General features: G+C 45.1%; 1 protein-coding gene across 1 annotated transcript in view; it reads right to left on the bottom strand.

Annotated features, from left to right (window-relative positions):
- The window catches only part of Ttc9 (tetratricopeptide repeat domain 9), a 32,429-nt gene extending 15,851 nt beyond the window's left edge, over positions 1 to 16,578 (bottom strand). The window contains exon 1 of the mRNA XM_047542449.1: positions 15,989 to 16,578. Within this exon, the coding sequence (XP_047398405.1) occupies positions 15,989 to 16,394 (406 nt within the window). The 5' untranslated portion in view covers positions 16,395 to 16,578. The remainder of the gene's footprint in view (positions 1 to 15,988) is intronic.
- Between the last annotated feature and the right edge of the window lie 6,985 nt (positions 16,579 to 23,563).

Here is a 23,563-nt window from a genome sequence, read left to right as displayed (position 1 = left end):
ACATACACTGGAAAAAAGATAACCTCTTCAACAAATGGTGTTGGGAAAACTGGAAACCCATATGTAACAAAATGAAATTAGACCCCTATCTCTCACCCTGCACAAAAATCAACTCAAAGGGGATCAAGGACTTAGGCACTAGACCAGAGACCCTGTGCCTTCTAGAAGATAAAGTGGGCCCAAATCTATATCATGTCAGCTTAGGAACTGACTTCCTCAAGAATCCTGAAGCACATGAAGTAAAATCAAGACTCAATAAATGGAATTGTTATGGTTTGGATGTGAGGTGAGCCCCAAAATTTCACGTGAGACAGTACAAGAAGGTTTGGAGGAGAAATGATTGGATTATAACCCAATCAGCAAGGTGGTCCTGATGGGATTAACTGAGTGGTAACTGGACGCAAGTGGGGTATTGCTAGGGGAAGCAGCTCATTGGGGGCATGGCTATGGGGTATATATTTTGTAACTGGAGAGCGGAGTCTCTCCCCCCCCCCGCTCTGCTTCCTGATCACCATGTGAGTTGCTTCCCTCTGCCATACTACTCCACCATGATGTACATCCTCACCTTGAGCCCCAAGGAATGAACCTGCCTTTCTGTGGTCTGAGACCTCTGAAACTGTGAGCCTCCAAATAAACTTTTCCTCCTCTACAATTGTTCTGGTCAGATCTTTTCATTACAGCCGCAACACAGCTGACTAAAAGAGAAATGGCATCAAACTAAAAAAGCTTCTTCACAGCAAAGGAAACAATCAAGAATGTGAACAGAGAGCCTACAGAATGGGAGAAAATTTTTACCACCTGCACCTCAGGATATGTAAAGAACTCAAAAAACTTAACACCAGAAAAACAAATAACCCAATCAATAAATGGGCTAAGGAACTGAACGAACTTCACAGAAGAAGAAATATGATTGGTCAACAAATACATGAAAAAATGTTCCATCTTACTAGCAATTAGAGAAATGCAAATTAAAACTACACTGAGATTTCATCTCATTCCAGTCAGAATAGCAATTATCAAGAATAAAAGTAACAATAAATGTTGGCAAGGATGTGGGGAAAAGGTACACTCATACAATACTGGTGGGACTGTAAATTGGTGAAACCATTCTGGAAAGCAGTCAGGAGATTCCTCAGAAAACTTGGAATGGAACCATCATTGACCCAGTTATCCCATACCCAAAGGACTTAAAATCATCACAATACAGTGACATGGCCACATCAATGTTTATAGCTCAGTTCACAAAAGATAAGCAATGGAACCAACCTAGGTCCCTTCAACAGATGAACAGATAAAGAAAATGTGGTACATCTATACAATGGAATATTACTCAACTATAAAGAAGAATGAAATTATGGCATTTGCCGCTAAATGGATGGAACTCTATCATGCTAAGTGAAATAAGACAATCTCAAAAAACCAAAGGCTGAATGTTCTCTCTGATATGCAGATGCTGACCCACAATAGGTCGGAGGGAAGGGGGGGTATACCAGATTGGACAAGGAGGAGTGGGGGGAAGTGAGTGGGGTGAGAAAGACAGTAGAATGAATCGGACATCACTTTCCTATGTTCATACATGAATATACAAGCTGTGTAACTCCACATCATGCACAACCACAAAAATGAGAAGTTATACTCCATGTATGTGTGTCAAAACACCTTCTACTGTCATGTATAACTAAAAAGAATGAAAAAAATTTTAAAAAGAAATACGTCTTCTTTGCTCTTCCAGACAAACAACTCTGGGGTATCTTTAAACCCACACTTAGCACCTATCATAGTGGTCATGCTGAGTAGGTAGCAACACCTGACAGGCAGTGTTTTACAACTCACTTGACTTTCACAGAAGCTCTGGGAAATAGGTATTATTAGCCCTGTTTCCAGAAGCTGAGGCTTGGGAAGCTAAGTGACTTTCTAAGCCCACTCAACTTGGAGAGAGAGAGAGCCAGGATTATTTAACCTCGAGTCGTTCCAGTAGAGGAGAGGTAAAGGGTGGAAACCTTGACTTGCTGGTCTCTAACACACGGCCAAAGTTTCTTCTGTTTTCTTTGCTTCAGCAACACTGTCTTTGGAAATCATTCCTTCCACCATTGCCAAGCTATTCCTTGTTCTCCCACCTTCTGAATCCTTCACAAGGATGCTGCAGCAATGAGGTCCCTACCAGAGCATCTGCTTCCCTCCCACCATCTTTCCATGATTCTGGTCAATGCTCTTAGTAAACTCAGTCAATCAAGATTCACTCTTCATGGCCTGTACCTAGGGCTTCACAAGGAAAATGGAAAACATTCGAAGATATTGACATCTTCAAGGAGTTTTTATTCCTATCCACCCTCTGCTGGTGAGCATAGTCAGCCCTCCAAGTCTGCAGATTCAGCCAACAGTGGATCAAACATATTCAGGGGAAAAGAATTAACTTCTATATTGAACATGTAATACTTTCTTTGTCATTTTCCCCTTAATAATACAGTGTGACAGCTATTTGCATTGTATTAAGTCTCATAAATAATCTAGAGATGATTTAAAGTATAGAGAAGGGTGTGTGTAGGTTATATGCAAATACCATTTTATATAAAGGACTTAAGCATCCATAGATTTTGGTACCTGCTGGGGACACTGGAGCCAATTCTATATGAATACACAGGGATGATCATAGAACTGTAAAAGTGATGGGTGACAAAGCAAGGGTGGAGAGCCAGTCTACATAAAATCCTGTAAGCTAACGGCATATACCAATAGTCCTTAGAGGGGCATTAGAATCTGCTCAAGTTGCTGCAAAGCCAAAGCCTGGGGTTGGCTCAGGTTTCTGGTGCCTGTCCTGTGACACTGTTCAAGAGGGTGCCCGGTTGCTATGGCAGCACACTTAGAAGTTATCCCATCTGTGGCTCCTACCTTTCACTCTTGATCTGGGTGTGATGGAGGAAGAAGGCAGCGGTGGGGGAGGGGGACAGGACCAGGGTTTCCCAAGTCCTTATTAACACTCCTTCTTGGGTTTGGCAGTGGGACTTTGGAAAGGACAGTTCGGTCATTTGGAATGTGATGAGGATATTCAGCAGAAAACTGTTGCCCATTATTATCTTTCTCTTGTCAGCTCTGGCCAAGACATGTCCTGCCCATTATCAGAAACACTGAGCCAGGGTCAGGGGGGAATCTCAGAAGCCAAAGCGCCATCCCGTTGTCTTTTTAGACATCAAAGAATGCTTCCCCCATTCTTACTGCCTCTCCTATCCTTCCTTGGTGACCCTGGTGACATATCCCTTGGTCCCCGTGCCTCTCCCACCCTCCTAACATCTCATCAGATAGGTTCAGGGTAAGTCAGTTGCAGGTGCACCTGTTGCGAGCAGGGGACGCTACCCTTGCCTCTCTGCGGCAGCCCTGTGTGTCACGGCAGAGTTAGAAATAATCTAAATGTCCATCAGTGATGGGTGAAATAAACAGTGGGACACTGGAGAACCACGACAATCATGCTGAGAATAATAGCTTCCCCTGAAAATGTCTTCAATGAAAAATGTCAGCAGAGAAAATGAAGGGTGTGAACGTTTATGCAGTATGACTTGTGTGAGACGTGTGTGTGTGTGTGTGTGTGTGTGTGTGTGTGTGTGTGTGTGTGTCTGTCTGTCTGTCTGTCTCAGGGAAAAGAATTTGTAATAGCTGGAATCAGAGCTCCCCTTAGGGAAGAAATTCTATTTTTCAAGAACACTGTTGAGTTGCTTCAGGTGGGTAAGGTGAAGCTTAGAGGTCAGTAGTGGCAAATAAGGTAGATGAGAAAAAGAGTTAAGGTTGCGGTGCCTATGGAAGGAGAGGAATTTGAGAGTGGGGAAACCTGAGAAGGAGAGAGGGGCTGGAGGAGGAAGAGTCAACAGCTTGGCAGGCCGCGGGAACCTGACGGAAAAGGTAAGTGCTTGAAAAGAAATCCCTGGTAGTCGGAGGGCAGCTGAGTTTCAGGAGTAAGCATTTCTACTATCCATATCCCTTAGCCTCCGGTGAAACCTGGAGTAACTCTGCAGCCCGGTGTGGTGGTGACCGTGGAATGTGAAAGGAAGTAGCAGCGAGAGGGAACAGAACTGTCCTCGGCTGACACTCAGGGACGGTGAGCCTGGGTGACCCCACGCCTGCCTTCTCCCCGTCTGTCACCTCGAGATCAAGACTGAATGTGAGGAGCCGCCATAGACGGATAACTTCTAAGTGTGCTGCCATAGCAACCATGCAGGCGCCTTCCTTGTTGAACAGTGTCACATGACAGGCGCCAGGGACCTGAACCAACCTCAGGCTTTGGCATCCCAGTAACCCTTCAAGGACTATCAATGGAGGCTTTTGGTTTACAGGATTTTAGATCCGTCATTTTAAAAGTTAACCGGTCACCATGGATATCCATATAGGACTGATTCCAGTGTCCCCAGTGGATACCCACATCTATGGATGTTCAAGTCCTTTATATCAAGTGGCATAGTATTTGCAGATAAGCTACATACATCCTTCTCCATGTTTTAAATTCTATGAGGGTTGAGGGGCAAAAAGGAGACCAGGAGACGGTCCCCAAAATGTCCCCAGCACATGGAAGACAAACCACTTCTTTCCTGAATAAACTGGAGAAAGGTAAATCTTGAAGTGGACTGACTGGTGCTTTCCATATAAAGGTTTACATATATACACACGTGAAAGACGGGGAGCAAATAAACCCAAATAGGTAAGAGGTGTCATCCTGGGGTAGTGGTTGACAAGTGATTTTTATTATTCATTTTCTATTTTCAGTGACTTCTCCAATGACAACATTCTGGCATTTTTGCTGCGCTCAGGATGTAACTAGGCATGCATGCTACCACTGAGCTGCATCCCCAGACCTAACTTAAAATGTTTTACTTTTCTAGTTGGAAATTACAAAAAACCTCATCAGGCCTAAAGATGGGGGAAGATGAGCTACGAAAAACAATTCTGCAGTTTGTGATCAGAAAGCACACTGCCTGTTCATAGGGCACTGCTTTGGGGATATCTGGGGTCATGAGAGGTCTGGGGCCATTTTAGTGGAGAAGCACCCATTTAGGGGCCCAAGGGACATTAACCACTAGTGGTCTCACTCCCAGGAGGCCTGACAAAGCCGGGACTTTCTGAGGGAGCTGGCACCAGTGAGGAGGCAGTGCAAGCACGAGGAGCCGGCTTCATGACCCCCCACCCCGGCTCTGCCTTCCTGGATTCCCCTTCCTTCCTGTGTGCTCGCTTGCTTCCTGGTTAAGCTCCCCTGCGGACCCAGCTGATCACAGCCTATATCCTCCCCATGAACCTTACGCTCTGCTGTCAGACTCCAAACAGATCTCACCTGTGAGAGACCCTGAAAGCCTTACCCTGTTGGTTCAGTTCAAAGGAAGGGACAGGGAAGATCCCGGGGCAGAGTATGGAAAGAGGCTGAGAACAGGCACAGGAACTGAGATGCGCACGATTGCAGGCTGGAGACAACTCTACCTGGAACCCAGCAGTTACTGAATGCTTTCTGGACTGACCTGAATCTGAAAAGATGGAGGGTGCACAGGCCCTGAGGGCAGGCCCCTGGTCCTGTTGGAGCTCACCTGCTCCTTCCCTCCACCTCCCTGGCTCTGAAGGAAACTACCACACCAAAAAGGCTTTTGGATCACACTTGGCACACCTTCCAAGTCACTTAAGGAGATGCAACTTCCCTGACCCCTCTTTCCTTCTCATTCGTTTGCTCACTTGCTCCCCAGGTTCCCCAGAGCCTCCCTTAGCTGTGTCCTTTCTTCTTTTCCTGCCATATATTTTTCTCTGTCTTCATACATATTAGAGCAGGAGTCAGATTTACTCAGGATCATCATTTATTGAGCATCCGTTATGGGCCAGGCACTGTGCTAGGCATATGAGCCTGTATCATTGGATTAACCACCAGCACAATCCTGGGGTGGGGACCTGCATCTCATGCAGTAATGGACACAGAAGCTCATAGAGGTTTTGACCTGTCCCGGTCAATGGAGGAATGAGTGGGGCAGCCAGAATTCAAATGCAGATCCTCTCACACTAAGTAAAGACCATTTCCCATTATGCCACATGGCCCTTGGGTTTCCTGGGGTCGACACGTGCTGCTCATCTTTTCCTCTGTGCTGTCTCTTCCTGCCTGTCCCCATTGGCACACGTGGGGATACAGCCCTTCCTGTATTACTATCAGAGAGGAGTCCACTCAAGTCTCCAGTGTGGTGTGGTCTCCGTGACCAGGGGGTGCAGGTCCGATAGAGAAGGAAGCTCAGTTCTGACTCAGTGTGCGCCGCATGCCCAGGATCACGTCCCCAAACCCTATGCCCAGGATCACGTCCCCAAACCCTATGCCCAGGATCACGTCCCCAAACCCTCAGATCTGGCCCGGACTCCCAGCCTTGGGCTAAGGATGGCCGCTCTCTGAGATGCTATCACGCTGGCACCTGTTCCCCAAAATGCTTGCCCTCATTTGTCCAGTTCTCAAAAGCTTATTTTTCTTTCCTTGCCACCGGGACTTCCTGGCCTAATGTAGCCAGTATTGCCAGGATTCTGATGCTGAATGACTACTTGGTCAAAGTCTGAATTTTTTAATCATGTGGAAAGATATAACAGCAATAGGTAATATTTGGGGTCACTGATTTAGATTCCAGGGCTCAGATAACAATTTATATTGAGTGAAGCCCCTTTATGTTGTTTTCTCAGAAACCTAAAGTTCAATCCTAGTATCATTGAAGGTTGTGAGGTCCTGGTTTTAGTTTATGCCCCAGATTTGCAAGGGTTGGGCTGGAGATCTCGGTTGATGTCTTTTAATTGTTGTTTGTCACCACACAAGCAAAACTGGAAGATTCTCTCCCTGAATCTGACTGTTTCCTGAGAGACAGGTCAAAGTAGGGAGAAAGGTTAGAAGCCCTTTGAAATCCTGGATGGTTCAACGCTTCTGAAAGGGGACTTGGAGATCATGTGATTCAACTCCCAGTGTTTACCCATGGGGAAAAGGAAGCTCAGGGAGGTGTGACTTGCTGAGTTACAGGGCAGGTTAGCAGCAGAACTTGGACTCCTGACTCTGGCCTCCACTCTGTGTTTTGAGATGAACAGGGGGTTTAGGTTTGGGCTGTGGAGAGCCATGGCGAGTGTCCAGTAAAGATCAGTGCATAAGTGAGCTTCTTTCTGGGTGACTTGGCTGCTCCTTCTGAGCTACCTATAGGCAGGATCTCCTAGATGCAGGGGCTGGTGCAAGGGATGGACACTCATACCATTTTTTCCCAAACACTGGAGATACATCGTAAAGTCCAGGACCAGTTTATAGCACAGGCTCTGACCTAACTCTCTATCCTGCCTCACCAGTAGATTCAAAGTGTTGCTAATATGCAGTGGAATCCCAGAGGGGGCATCCCCTGCTCTGTGGGGTACCATGCTCCTAGGATCTAGCTCTGTATGTGGCTTGGGGTGGTGGGCACTGCAGAAAAGGATGTGAGTCCTATTATCGGTCCTGGGATAACTTTGACGTATTTGTTGTTACTGTCTGACAAGGATAGTCAAGACTTAGGTAAGACTCAGAATAGCAGTCAAAATTGCTTTTATTAGTTAGATTGTCTTCAAGTAAATAAAAAGAAAGAAAAACCACTCATAATTTCTCTACATAGACAACCCAGGTCATCATTTCTCTTTAAAAAATTGAAGTCATGTGGCATATAGTGAGAAAAGTCAAACATGACAGAAAGATTTAAAATAAAAAGCAGTTCTTTGTTCAGTTTCTTTTTTCAAAGGCAACCTATTAACTGCTTCCCTGGTATGATTCAGATAATCTTCTTTAATGTAAATATGGGTCATAGCATGTAAATTTATTTTCTTTTTAAATTTTATGTAAAGGAAGTCATGTCAAACACTGTTCTGCACTCTGCCTTTTTATGTTCTATTAGGTTTTAGAGACTGGTCTCTATAAGCACACCTAGAATTACATTCTATGTAATGCTGTAATGGTCACATAGTTCAGCAAAGAATAATATGGGGGATTTATCTTTTAAGAGCTGTAAAGGACCTTGGAGATCTTGGAATCCAACCCTGGGCTTTTATAAATCAGAAAAGCATGCACGGCCCAAGAGGTAAAATTCCTAGACCAGAGACGCATAGCAAGTCGAAGACAGAACTTGTAGTCCAGGTCCCTTTATACTAAGCCAGGCTTCTGCTGTGTTTTTTTTTCTTTTTTCTTTTTTTTTTTTTTAATTATGTTATTGTGTTTTTATACCTTTATTTTATTTGTTTATATTTATGTGGTGCTGAGGATCGAACCCAGTGCCTCACACATGCTAGGCAAGTGCTCTACCACTGAGCCACAGCACCAGTCCCTTCTGCTGTGTTCTTAAAGAAGGGGATGTTTGGGCTGGGGGTAGAGCTCAGTTGGTAGAGTGCCTGCCTGGCATGCACAAGGCCCTGGGTTCAATCCCCAGCACCAGAGAGAGAAAGAGAGGGAGAGAGAGAGAGAGAAAGAGAGAGAATGTTTGAAGAAAATGGGGGAAATTTCAACCTTCAAAGAACAACTCCCTTGCATTTCCTCAGTGGTGCCTTGGTTAATGGCTAAAATGAACACCTACTCGTCATACTGCCACTTAGATTTCTCAAGTCTTCCCAACTGGAATCCACACACTCTGGAGCAAGGCAGGAAGGGAAGAGGGAAAGGTGTGGCTGGGGCTTCTGCAATTTCTATGCCCATTAAATGTTCTGATTCATGGCTCCTCATTCTTCTTTATTCACACAAATTCAGGTGACCTTTTTAATGACAGCGGAGAACCTAGGGACACTATGCCCTGTTTTCAGAATGCAGGACACTTAACCACCCAGGATGGCCATGGAATGGGAATCCTAATCCCACAAGGCACAAGCACAGTAAAGGAATGTTTAATCTCCAGAAGAAATGATGGGCAAGGAAGCTGTCCTCAAAATGTCAAGGCTTGTCCTCGTAACAGTGATACATCCTTGCAACAGATGTATTCCGTGTTGCTTCTGAGGGAGAATATGGATCAAGAGAAATTTCAAGGAGAAAAATCTTAGTACCTAAGAAAGGAGCTGTGAGGTAAATGGCTAAAATTGCAGGCTCTGGAATTACAGACCCAGCAGGTAAGAAATCCCAGTTTGTCACATGGTACTACATGACCATGGGCAAATGATTGAACTGTTCCAAGGTTGAGCTTTCTCTCTTACAAAGATCTATGGATCAAATGAAATTTGAAATTATAAATATGTAAGCTCATTGAAGACAGGGGCCTTGCCCATCATTTTCATTTCTCTCTGTCCAGTCCCCAAGCTCAGGACCTAGCACATGGTAGGTGCTCAATAAATACTAATGGATTTATTGGCTCCTTAACAGGAGATAGGCATTTTCATTCATTTCGAACACATTAGTGGAATATCTATAATGTGCCAAGGTCGTTATGGTAGTCTTTTCTGTCATCACTATTACTTTTATTATTCTTATGGCTATTGTTTTAGAAATGATGGTTGTCAAATGTTCACGTTAGGTGGTGGTGAGTACCCCTATTACTGGAAATGCCTAGCTCTTGCTGGATGACAAGCTGGCAATGTTGACAAGGAAATCATGCACCTGTGTAAGGTTTGGGATTATATCCAAATCTGCCATCAGAATTTTCACTTTAATAATTTGAGCTACTAGTTAACACCACATTGCACTTTTGTTCTTTCCACGAAGAAAAGACGTGGAAGAGAAACAGTGGTGTTACAGTTTCCTCTGTGTAAGCCCTATGTGAAATCGGGATGCTCTTTTTAAAGTCCTTTAGACAGACAGGTGAAGGGGAGGTCCATTTGGATCTATTTCAACGTGGGACTTTTCTAGATCAAGTCAGCCCTTCTTGGCACTTAACCTCCTGCTCCCTTACAACAACAACTGAGGAACTGTTGGTTGGGGGTCCTACTGGACATGGTCTCATTTTGATGCTGACATGAAACGGTATATGTGAACAAGAGACAGGTAGTGAACTTTACACTGGTAAGGGTGCAATATCAAGGTAGTGCAAGTTCATTAGAAAGGCTCAACTGCTTTAATCTTCTGTAGTATTTTTTTTGGTCTTTTAATGTCTGATCCCATTGTTTGTGCTAGCACTTGTGTTGCTGCTCAGTGGTTGGGACTGATCCATCCTAATCACTTGGGTGAAAATGGAAAATTCTGTTCCAAACATGGACATCTGACATACCAAACGGAATTGGGAATTCTCTGGTAGTTTGTTCAAAATGCTTTGTTTTCACCTTAGCTCTTTGGAGTAAGTACAGACTGGTGGTGAGAGAGTACAGCTGGATGGAGAGAACTTGTATCTGGAGATCACTCAAAACCTGAGAAGCTCTAGGTGCAAATTTAGGCTTTTCCATAACTTGGTCATTCTCTCTGTCTACATTGCAGCCAAGTCTTTTTATTTTGGATGGGGTGCTCCTGGATATTTTGGCTGTAGGGAGTCTAATTCTGAGATGTCCTACAGAGTTTCTGGCTAAAAGCCACTTAATATGTTGCCATTGGAGGTGGACTAAGATGATTCAGAAACTCAGCCAAAGTTTAAACTCAAAATACTCTTCCCAGTACCTTCCCAGTAAGCATTCTCCAAGTTTTGAGTTCACATCCTTCCTGGAAGATGGTCTTTGAAGCTACATTTACAGGGTCCTTAAGATTTATTGGCCAAGGTACTATCCAAGAAACTGTCCTGGATCAACAATGCTTGGCCAAACTCTCTCTTCCAAGTGGCAGGATCCTGGATGAGCATCTAAGTAAGAGCACCACCCCCCTTTCTTTTTTTTTGCACTTCCTTTGACCAATCTTGACCCCAGAAACTCATTTTCCAGCTACAAGGCTACTGCTTGCCTTTAGCTCTGACTTTCTTTTCAATACTGAGTTTTTGCATTTGTAATTCATCTATCTCCATGCTTGGTTCTCTGGTTCTATACCAGTTTCTGTTGAGTACCCTTTGTTTTTAGGAATCTGCCTCAGAACCTGTATCTCATTTTGTCTACCTCAGATGTAGACATTTATTCATTTTTTGGTGTCCCACTAAAGGGCTGGCTTCACGAGTAGGCCACAGATGTGGCTGCAGAGGGTCTCATACTCGGAAGGGCTCTCTACTGTTTGATGTACTTCTGTTGCCTTCTTGAAGTTGTTAGTAATTTTATCACTGAACTTGTGTTTTGAGTGTGAAATGTGATGGGATGGTGAAACATGGGCATGAGCAGAGGCAACAGGTGTGAATGTAGCCCCATTCAGTATGCATTTACAACGCCCCCTGAACACAGAATTCCAGTAGACTCATGATGCATGAGAGTTCAAGACTCGGTGGAAGTTCAAGATAAAGGTATTCTATCTACAGCTAAGTAAGTGGACATGCTGACAGTCGCAGGAGGGCACACTCTTCCTTTAAATCAGAAATTCCTTCAAATGCAGAAAGAAAATGCAGTGTCCTAAGAAACACAACCCCCGCAAGATCCCCATCACATCTTTCCTTATTTGTGTTACTTTTCCACACTAGTTCATCACTTGTGACAAAAGGAAAGGGTATGATAACCTATAGCTCCTTTACCTTTCCTTGCTCATCAGAAAGCCCGGCAGAAAGCGTGCATATAAAATATGCCCACAAAGTAGGCATACAGAGAAGACAGATTTTAAGAGTTCATTTGGTGCAGCATTTTCACTATCCTAGTAAGAATAAATTACTTACACGTGTATGAGCTACAAAATATGAATTGTGTAATTGTTATGATTCCACATACAAGTGTTCTGATATTTTCATTTGAAACTCGTGTGCACAAAATGCAGATGAATAGTAAAATTCATGCCAATAATTTAACATTTTAATTGTCTTTACTTGTAGGGATGCTAAAGAGCAAATAAAAAAATAGATGAGAGAGAGAGAAACCATGAAAGAAAGGAAAGAGAAGTTTTATCTTTTAGGACTTTTAATGACATGGTTTCCCTGACTATTGAACAAAGAGTCTCAGGTTTTCATTTTGCACTGGGCCCTGCAAATTATATGACTTGCCCTAATGCTAGGGCCAATGGCTTCAAGCTCTGTCCATGAAGCTTTTTTCAGAAGGCACCATCCCAGGCCTTTTCAGACAGAGGATTTCTTTCAAGGCCCTGTCATACCCGCGTCTTGGGGTTTCAGTTGAGACCAAGGGGTATTTTCTACCCCTTTGGTAAAATAAACAAGAAAAGAAAAATCTCTCAGACATAGCTCTAAATAGATAGAAAAAAGGGTAAAACAAAGAGGCAGGGGCTTATTCAAGGTCACAAGGCATGCCAGGGATAGAAGCACAAGTCCCAGCCTTTGGTTTCAGTGTCATGCTCCGTTGGCATCCATCTCTACTGCTGGCATTTGAGTCTTGAATACCACTGGAGGACACCAACAAAGTCATTATGCATTGTATCCCTTTGATCAGACCTCAGATGGGGCCACCACAGGAACAGATGTGCAGCAAAAGGCTCTGCCCTTCAAGGGGTTCCAAGGCCCAGAGGAGTCCTCTTTCTTGTTCAAGGTCAACAAGAGTCATTCAATAGGCCAATACATGCTTCCTCTGTGGCCTTGGTAAGCACAGATTCCTAAGTCTCTCCAGACAGTTCAGAATATCTTCTCTAATAATCATCAGAACCATATGAAAATCTCAGGGAACAGAATGGTTCCCATCTCTTTTCTTGAAGTTCTTAAAAATAAGACATGCAAAATCACATCTAAGGGTCTTGCACAACTAGCCGGATTCCTCCCCACCAAAAACAAATCCAAGTTAGAGCAGATCATGACCTGGGGCCTTTTGAAAACTGCTTGCAGTTTCATGCAGGCCACTCAGGCCAACCAGATGGGTTTCTAGGCTAACATCTCCTAGTACATTCTAGCTGCCCCCTTGCCATTCCTTCGGAGGTTTCAGGTAGAGTACAGGGGCTCACTGAAGCTAAGTTTCCTCCAGAAACCTCACGCTACCTCTTGTTGGAGCACAGATGCCGTTAGCAACACAGCCTAATTCTTCAGGTACTTCTGAGTTAGTTCAAGTTCCTTCCAAACCCTAAGCCTCTCCCTCTATCCATGGCTCTGTGTGGAAGGAGGACAGAGCCTTCAATGTGCTCCCACCTGACATCACAGCCCTGATGGAAGGGTCAGATGCCTTTCTGCCAAAATGAGCCTGCAGTTGCTGGTCCCCTTCTTTTTAGCAGGCACACAGGGGAAAAGATATCTCATGGGCCAGGCTGCACTGTTCCGCCTCTAGCAACAGTGATCATCTTTCCTTCCTTTCTCTCCAATAATAACTGTAAACACGTTTAAAATTTTTAGGTTGTCATCTAAAACTATGAAAATATTTTAATGAGATGTAAAAATGCTTCTAACATAATTTAAGTGGGATTAAAAGCAGGACACATGATTGTGCATACAGGAGGTTCTCAGTTTTGTAAACAACTTACATTTATGTGCAGAAAAAAAAAAAAAAACAGGAAGGAAATATACCACAGTGGATTTCTCTAGGTGGTGAGATTAGAAGTAATTTTGTATTTACTTCTTTAAACTTTTTGGTATTTTCTAAAGGGAAACATATTGTAAATTACTTCCATAATCCCACAGGAAGGATACTTTGCTATTAGCTGGGGGTTTCTGAGATAGTGGTAACCAATTTTATGCATCGCCCCAAGGAAAACAACACCATGCTTCTATTCTACCCAAAGTTGCTTCTCTGCAGAATCTTCCTCCCAGTTGCTGAATTTCCTACACAGGACACAGATATTGGCTCTATATCAGATGACGAGATTGCTCATCTTTTAATCACTCAAAAAATTAACTCAAAAAGTGATTCTTTGTGAGACATGACAACATTTGGAAGTATGTAGCCCAAACAGAGCCTTGAAATCAAGGTACTGCAGTTCTTTCTCTGGTCACCAGGGCTAAGAGCTACCAAAGAAATTTTGAAGTAAAGGGCTCAGCAGACCACCTGAGGCTGGGCTCATGGAAGACAGGGGCCCAGAGAATACTGACATTGTGTACCAGTCTATGATGACCAGAGGATTGCCTTTGGAGTGGAATGATTCTGGAGTCTCAGGGTTTTCTAGGCAAACCTGATGATCATGTATTTCTTTTTAGATTACAAAGATTTAAAAAGCCCATGTGTATAGGGTATCTAGTAGTGCATACAATAAATTATTAATATTAATAAGTGGTGGGCATTGAAGAAGACTTTTGGGCACTGGCAAAAGCAGCAGATGGGGAAATCTGCTACTACTGCTTTCCATTCTCTCACCACGGAAGTTTTCCAAAGTGCGTGGGGGTGGGGATGGAAGTGGAGGAGCTGTCCAGATATCAGTCCCGCCCTGCTAGGCTGGCCTGACCAAGGACACATCTTTGGTTTCACCATAGAAATGTAACCACTGGCTGGTAACCAAAAATAAGGGGTGAGAGATGGTTCTGCAATATTCTGGATAACACTGAATATAAAGGTCCATTACTACTTTGAAATCACTGCATTAGTGATCCAGAGCACCTCTCCTTTACCCACAGCTGCTCTGCGCTTTAACTATTCATCAGGCAGCAGCCAATATGCGAGAGACTTATGGGAAATAAAAGGAGTCAAGCTGTATCTTGTAATGGATTGAAAAATTCCATCTTTGCTATACTACTCCTTTGATGCTATTAGTAGGAGTATGCTATCAGTACCACCATTTCTACAAGTTGCTACTATTACTATTGCTATTAATCCCTTAAATTTGTAAACTACAAAGTGCTTCCTTGGACTGGGTTTTACCTGATTAAAGATGATACTACACATGACATTATGGGAAGGCAGAGGTAGATGAGTACTAGAAACTGCAAAGGGAACACAGCAGATCTGCACTTGGGAACAGAGCAGACTTAGCAGTTGTTTATTTTCATCTCCCATGTGCCTGCCCCCAGACACATCCACCATTCCAGCCACATCCAGTCATATTACAGCTCTGCTACCCTATTCTAACAGTTGCTAGATAGTTTAGGCAACTTTAAGGGACAGGAACTAGGAGAAATGGACTTTTATTTAGTCAGAGAAGCTTGACCATGACAAAATCCTACCAAAGGGGTAGGAGAAGAGAGAGTAATTCATATATAAAGCTGTTGCCACTTCCAACAACTCTCACCTTATCACAGAAGGCCTTGGGAAGACCCAGGGTCTTCGTTTTTCTGGTTTGTTTTTTGGATTTGTTTTACAGACTTAAAATTTTCTATGCCTAAATTAATTTTTTTTAATGCCTGACTTTGACCTCATCCCCAAAGTGAACTCTGGATGTACATCTATTCTTAGCCCAAAGGAGAGCAAGAATGCAGCAGAGTTTAAGACCAACCATGAACTAGGTTTCCTTTGAGACTTCTATCTTCACCTGGCAACCGGGAGCTCCAGCAGAGCTCAGAAAGAAGAAAGTGGCATTTTGGAATCCATTTTGCTCAAGATTGGAAAGGCATCCTGTCAAACTCCCCTTTGCTGCTGGGGTCAAAGAACTTGGAGAAGGACCTTCTCCAGAGGGATGCGGTTAGTTGGGGATGGAGGGTGAGGGCCAACTTTGGAGCCAGTGATACCTGAGGAGAGTGGACAGATGCGTGGGCCACCCTTAGTACCCACTCAAAAGAAAACGCTGGGCTAGCAGTGGCTGCAGGGGCCCCACCTAGGGCGCTGCTTCTGCATTTTGGACCCAAGTCCACTGGTAAGCAGTAGCAGCCGTCGCCAGCCAGCGGAGTCGCCTTCTGTCCGTCCAGCCATTTAAATGCGAGATGAACGATGTATGCAAAGAAAAGGACGCGAGATGTCTAAGGCCTTTGGGAGGCATCATCTTGAAAGTCACACTTTTTCCCAAGCGCCTCCCTCCCAGGTTCCTTCCTTCCCAGAGCGGCACGGTCACAGCCCGGAGGCTGCACCGCCGGTGCGCCGCAGCGGTCCGGACGCCCGAGAGGCTGGGTCGGGGGCCCGGGCCTCAGACCCCGCGGGCGGCCGGAGGAGGGGCCGGGGGCGCGGCGCGGCTCACCTGCCAGGCTGTTGTAGCAGTCGATCTCGATGGCTTCCACCGTCTTGCTCTGCTCCTCCGTGAGGCGGCCGGGCTTGGGGGCCCCGGCTGGGGAGGCTGCGCGCGAGTCCCGCTCCCGTTCCCCGGGGGGCGGCAGCAGCCCCTTCAGCTCCAGCAACGCCCGGTGGTATTTGCCGATGGCTTCGCGGAATTTCTTGTCCTTGTAGCACTGCGCCCCTTGGCTCTTGAACTCGTGCGCGCGCCTGATGAGCTCGGCGGGCTCGGCCGCCGCCCCAGCCTGGCCCCGCGCGGGGGCTCCTCCGCTGCCTCCCGGGACGCACAGTGGCGGTGGCGGCCGCTGCCCCTCGCCGGCCGCGGGCGGGCTCGGGTTCCCCTTGGCCCCGGCCGCCGAGCCCTTCCTCTCCATTCGGCCGCCGCCCGAGCGCGCCGCGATCCGCCCGCCGCCGCGCCCTCCCGGGTTTAAAAGCGGCGGGCGCTGGCCCCGCGCCTCTCGGGCTCCTCAGCGGCCGTGACAGCCCGCGGCGGTCGGTCGCCCCGCACTCCCATTCTCCTCGTCAGCTGCCGAGGCTGCTCCTCCTCCCCTCGGCGGCTTCCCTCCTTCCTCCCTCCCCCACGCGCGCAGCCCGCCCTCTTCCCCGCCCTCCTCCCCTCCGCAACCTGCCGGCGGCGGCGACCCGGCCCGCGCGCGCTCCGGGGTAATCGGTTTGGGGGACCCGCGGGCTTGATGGGGTGGCGGCGATTGCCACTGACCCGGAAGAAGCTTGGCTTGCTCCAAGGAGGGGAGAATTGGTGACAAAGACGGCCTCGCTCTTTCCCATTCAACCCATCGGAGGCGCGCCCAGTCAGAAAGAGGAATGGGGGAAGGGTGGTGTGTGTGTGTGTGTGTGTGTGTGTGTGTGTGTGTGTGAGGGCAGCGACGAGATGCATGCGGGCTCACCCTCCAGAGATTCCTTAAAAACCGAAAAGATGCAGCGGTGAGCCCAACACACAACCACAGCTTCTTGGTGTTTTTGCAGTAAGGCATGAATATCTGAAGGGGGCAGGGCCTCGTTTTTTGTGGATCCAGGTTGTCGCCGAGGTGTGTCTCGGGGCGGCCCGAACACGGTGTGCACGTCAGCGTGTGGGGCGTTGTACTCCAGGAGGCTGTAGGCTTACGCTCTGTGAGTGCGCAGCTGTGCAGAATGAATCACAGACCACATAGATGGAAACACCTGTTACTGTTGGTCATCGGGCTTGGCGGGTTTGCCGTTCCAGTTTCCATTACTAGACAGTTCCGTGCCCCTCCTTGGGAGGCTCACTTCCTTCCTTCCTTCTTTTAGTCATCCTCAAGGGTCAGCTGTCTGCTGGGGATTGGGAGAGGCAGACGGAGATGGGCAGGTTACTCCCCTGCCCTCAAGAAACTCCCTGTCTACTAGGGAACATACACCACCCACCAGTAGTCACTGCTCCAGTTGGAGTTTGAAAAGTGTCACTGGGAAGGAATAGACAGTGCTGGGTGCAGCCCTCTGAGGAGGAGTGGGGGAGGTGCTTTTTGAGTAGTGGTGGATCTGGAGGCGTTGAAAGCTGGGTAGGATTTGGACATAAAATAGAAGAGAGTGACATATCAACCAGAGTGAGGAAATCCCATACGAATCATGAGGTTTGAAATCTCAGGTGTATTTAGGACACAGTGGTTTGATTTTGTGGCCTAAGTAATGGGAAATGATTCTGATGAATTATGGAAACTTTAATTTAATTTTTAATCGAGCTATTTTGCAGTACTGGGGATTGAACCTAGGGTCTCACTCAGGCTAGGCAAAGCACTCTATCGCTGAGCTACTATCCCCATCCCTTATGGAGGCTTTTGGATGAGGAGTTTGGATTTGATTTTGTAGGGAGTGAAGAAGGCAGCTATATTTTAAGTGCCCTTCCTTCCTTCAGGATGCCAGCTCAGGGGTGGAGTGTTAATTAACACACATGAGGCCCTGGGTTCCATCTCCAGTAACGCACGCGCGCACAACACACACACACACACACGGACTTTCTTAAACATTGACAATTGCTTATAAGGAAAAAAAATTAGAACAAATTTTTAAATATAAAGAGTTAAGAGCATAGATTCTGGGGCCAGATTGCTTGAATTTAAATCCCAGATACACTGCTTACTAGCAGTGTGGTCTTAGACAAGTCTCTGTGACTTGCTGTTCAAAATAGTGATGATGATAGCACAATTTCACAAGGTCATTATGAGGACTAAATTAATAATTATAGATGAACTGCTTAATCCAGTGCCTGACACAAATTAAGCACTCTATATGTGGTATCCATAATAGTAAAATCTGATTAGATATAAAAAAATTGACTACATATAATATGGACAGACATACAATGGACTATTATACAGTCATTAAAATGAGACTTCAAGGGCTGGGGTGTAGCTCAGTGGTAGAACTACCCCTTGCTTAGCAAGCATGGGTCCCGAGTTCAATCTCCAGTACCAAACAACAACAACAACAGCAACAAAAAATATTTACAGGGATATTCAATCACATCTAGTATAAAGTTTTAAAAGACAGGAACAAATTATATGTATTGTCCCATACCACTGATGTTTGTTATTAGAACACTTTGTAGAAATACAGGTACATAATAAACAATTGGTAGGAATCATATCAAAGTATTAATAAAGAATACATCTATGTGACAACGTAGAGGTTGGAGTGCTTTTTCTCTTATTTTTTCAAAACTTGTAGAGCAGTGCAGCATCTCACACTTTAATAGGTATGTGAATCACTTGGTATTCTTGTTAAAATGCACCTTCTAGGTCAATAGGTTGAGGATTTTGTAGATTCTGCATTTCCAACAGGCTTCTGATTGATGTTGACACCACTCACCCAAGGCCTACACTTCGAGTAGCAAGATTTTAGAGCAGTGCATCTGACCCATCAGAGGGCTTATGGAAGTCCTAGTTGCTGTACCCAACTCCTAGAGTTTCTGATGCAGTCGGTTTGGAGAGAGACCCTAGAATTCACATTTCTAACAGTTTTCCCAGGTGACGCTAATGCTGCAGATCTGGGAAACACACTGTGACAACCAAGAAAGTCTTGAAACCTATTACCAGTTTGCTTTTTTGAAAGGTGGTACTAACTTGTGCTTCTGCTAGTAGTGTACAGGTTCACAGCATTGTTACCAATATAAAGGGTGAACCTGTTAAAAATATTTTCTAATTTGATTAATAAAAATATATATCTCAAAAATGTTTATCAGATTAACTGGAATATCTGTACAGGTGAATATTTTTCACAATTGTAGTTGCTGTTTTTAAAGAACTGAGGGCTTTTAGTTGGACACACTCTTAATGCACTAAAGCATACTTTACATTTTCTGAGTACCTTACTTTTCTGAGTGCTTTAACATCTTTAATCCCACTTGATCCTCACATTAGCCCCAGAGAGGGTAAATGATTCTCTACTCACAGAGCCAATCTGTGGTGCTTTCTGACAAATGAGACACTCATTTAGTTTAGTGGTTAAGAGGCTTTGGACTCAGACAGATGCGAGCTGGAATTCTAGCTTTGCTATTTCCTGGGCAAGTTATTCAACTTTAGACAACCTCAAAATTTTCCACTTTTTAAGTAGAGGATGCTTCTTACCTATAGGGTTGTTGCCAAGCACCTTGTGAGTGTTCAACAGGTGGTAACTTTGTTGCTGGTTAAATTCTGTCATCTTTGGATCCCAAAATAATGCTGTGACAGACTCCAGTTAATCCATAAAGGTTTGCCAACCCCTGGCCCTTTTGACTTTTAAGTAGTCTATCAAGTTGAGCAGAGAGAAGAAACTGGGGGCTGGGTGCTCTGAATCTTCACCATTACCAGTGTGCAAAGTTACTCAGGTAGAAAGGGACACAGAAGACAGATGTTGGGTGAGCATCCAGGCCTGGGATTTGGTACTGTTGGAAATAAGACATGAGTCGGGTTACTATGACCGGGTGGTCACCATCATTAAAGGTGAGAAGTATCAATGTGCCACAACAGATTCCCCCACCCCCGCCCCACGTCCTGGCTCAGTGGTACAGTACCTCATTCTGAGAGTTTTACTTTGAGGGACAGGGCTGCAAGAGACAGGTAGTCCACGTGGTACCACACTATGTACAAAGCAGATGCAACACCAGCGCTTAGTACTAGCTCAGATGAAGGAGAACACGAATGGAAAGGGGAGGGAAATATTATGGGCGGGAGGATGGAGTGAGAGGAGAGTTACTATGCCCATCTGTCCTACTCGGCAGAGCCGTGTGTGCGTCTGACAATGTTTTATTTGCTTGTTTTTAGTACACTTCTGTCTCTGAGCCACTCACGGGTAAGTGTGTTGTAGCTCTTCAGAAATGATCTCTTCCCTTCAAATGGAAGTAAATAAGCGCCAATGAGAATTTCCCAAACCTTCTTTCATTATCTATTGACCATATGTACAGCACTGTTTTAGGACCTGATCAAAGATCCAAATGACAGCAAACTTGAGCATGTGTCTAAGAGTCAGAAACTCAGTGCTTCTCAGACTTCAACATATGTATGAATTGCCTTGAGACCTCACTTAAAAAGGCAGTTCTCTAATTCCATCAGTGTAGGCTCCAGCCCACGACTCTGCCTTTCTAACAAGCTACCAGGCAATGCAGGTACTGTGGGTCCATGGCCCTTGTTAGGAGGAGCTGGTGTTGGAGGAAAGGAAAGTCTGTGTCTCCCATTCTCTTCAAGTCTTTACCTTTTCCCCCAGAGGAATTTTCAGCAGATTGGTCAAATTCCAGGAAATAAATTGGTCCAACTTAACAAGAGCAGTAATTCAGCTTTCTCTTCTACTTCATGTCGCAGGAACAGGTAAGCTGAGTCGGGGCCTCCTCTTAGAATGTGGCCTCTTGTTTTCTCTTCCCTAAACACATAGCCTAGCATGCTTTATTGCTTTCATTTCTTTATTTTATCTTTTTCTTATCTCTTTCTTTCTCGCCCCTGCCCACCATACTGGGAATTGAACCGAAGGGCACTCTGCCACTAAGCTATATCCCAACCCTTTTTCTTTTTCTTTTTAATTGTTTTGTAGTTGTAGATGGACAGCATGGCTTTATTTTATTTGCTCATTTTTGAATGCAGTGCTTAGGATGGAACCCAGTGCCTCACACATACTAGGCAAGCACTCTGCCACTGGGCCCCAGTCCCATCCCCTTTATTTTTCATTTTGAGACAGGGTCTTACTAATTTGTTCAGGCTGGCCTCAAATTTGCATTCCTCCTGTCTTAGCCTCTGCAGCGGCTAGGATTACAGGTGTGCATCACCATGCTTGACTGTATTTCTTGTCTAATGTGGCAGGATCAGGGTGAGATGATTCTGGTGTGTCATAGGGAGAGAAAGACCCTTGGAGACCTTTGCTTCCTAGACCCCTGCACTCTCAATAAATTGGGCATTTATTCAGATGAACATAAAATAGTGTTTTGATTTCTCATCTCAGTGAGTCTTGAATGTGCTGCTTCCTCATGAACCTCACAGACGTTAAAGAGGATTGAGTCCCAGCAGGTGTCTAGTGTTCATTTGGGTCCAAGGTCCTCAAAACCTCTCCCTTCATTCCTAACAGGTAACCCCTGACTCATGGCAGTGCATCCCAAGGTGGTCACACAACTCCTGGTAGCTTCTCACTGCTGAGCTATGTGGGTGGGTGTCTTAGAGAAGACCACGTGGGACAATTTTGAAGGAAAGAGCTGTGTGGTAAGTGACAGAAGGCACGATGTTCCTGCTGGACTTAGGGGTTTAAAGCACTGTATCTGTCCTGGCTCTTGATCTCATTTCTGTTTCTTGGAGTCTCTGACTCTCACACTGCCCACTGATCTTAGGAGATGAAGGTCCCCTTTCTTTCCCAATTCACTCTGGAGCTTGCGTACCTCCTAAACGGATGGCTGATGCTACTTTGTCTCTTCCTTCAGCTCAGCTTCTTGAGCATACACGAAACATGTATTTGAATTTCTTTGATACGATCTAAGCTTTTCAGGCTATGGTCACATGCCAACCAAATCAAAGCTATCTTGGGGATGTTTTTCGAATGGCACTGAACTTCATGATTTACGTGAGAAAATTATAGCACTCCCATCATCCATTTTTATTCATATTTAATCTTCAAATAGCCCTCTACAGTGGAAGATTTAAAACTATTTCATGGTACATAGATGTATCATGAATATGAGCCTCATATTTTAATCCATCCCATCTCCCCCCATCACCCCAACAACAAATCTCTATAATTACAGAGCCCCTCCAGCCTGGCCTTATTTAGAAAATAAGGTCTCTTTGTTTCTCCCTACTCAATCTTACCACTCCAGGCCCCTCATCTCCAATGTCAATTGTACTCCCCTTTGGGGGCTAGTTATTTGGACCTGCTAGCATCCCTTCCTTGGGGGTCACTTCGTTCCCCTCTTCCATGGGGGCTGGAATTGTCTGCCCACTCCCTGCACCCTTGCCATTTCCTACTCACTAGACGTATTCCAGGCTCAGACCCATCCTGTTCCTCCATCTTCCTGTGCCATTACGATTGGTTCAGGGAGGGGCAGGCAAATCAACTAGAAACAGACTAGAAACAGTTGTCCCTGAGATTTATACACAGATATTGAGAGAAAGTTTATTTTCCATTCAGGTTATTAAGTTGGGAGGCTGTGAGATGGGAACTATCTTGCTCAGCACTTGGAGAAGGCCTATCTGAAAAAAAATTAAATACAATAGAGCAAAAAAGAGGGGAGGGAGAGACAGAGCTCCAGCAATATCAGTTAACTTCTAAGATCCAGTGGTTTTTAATGATAGGCACAACCTTGGACGTCCCAGGTATGTGAACCAAAGAATTAACCTTTATTCTGAAACTACTCTGAACTATTGCTTATAATGCAAAAAACATTGACGTATATGTTCCTTTTCAGGTATTTGCCTTTTTCATTCAGTACCTACTGCAACCCTGTGGGCTGCTGTCACATGTGACTGATAACCAATCATGCCCCCCACCTAGAAAACACTCATTCTTTTGTTCTTTTACATTGGAAATTTTTGGTACTCCTGCCAGGGGTGACTGGTGAAGTAGGTCAGGTTGTGAGCATGTCGATTTTTTGTCGTTCTGTTTCTCATAAATTTTTGTGGTCCTCTGACAGGATGAGCTACAGCTTCTGACTGCAGGCATTTAACATTTTATAGCATGAACAGCACATATGCGCTCTCTCTCTCTCTCTCCCTCTCTCTCTCTCTCTCTCTCCTCTCTCTCTCTCTCTCTCTCTCTCTCTCCCTCCCTCTCTCTCTTCTCTCCCTCCCTCTCTTTCTTCTCTCCCTCCCTCTCTCTCTTCTCTCTCTCTCTCTCTCTCCTTCTCCTTTTCTTTCCTCCAGAAGTGGTAGAGATATGTATTAGTTATCTTCACCTGTGTAACACATTGCCCACCAACTTAGCAGCTTAAAATGATCATTTATTATTTTTAAAACAATTCTACAGATTCTGTGGGAGCTTTTAACTTGGGTAATTCTAGCTAAAATTGTGTGAGTTTGTTTGTTTTTGCTTTGCTTAGGGTGAAACCCAGGGCCTTGGGCAT

The sequence above is a fragment of the Sciurus carolinensis genome, chromosome 2, assembly GCF_902686445.1.
Source record: "Sciurus carolinensis chromosome 2, mSciCar1.2, whole genome shotgun sequence".
In the NCBI taxonomy this organism is placed as follows: Eukaryota; Metazoa; Chordata; class Mammalia; order Rodentia; family Sciuridae; genus Sciurus; species Sciurus carolinensis.
This window is presented reverse-complemented; position numbering and strand designations above follow the sequence as displayed.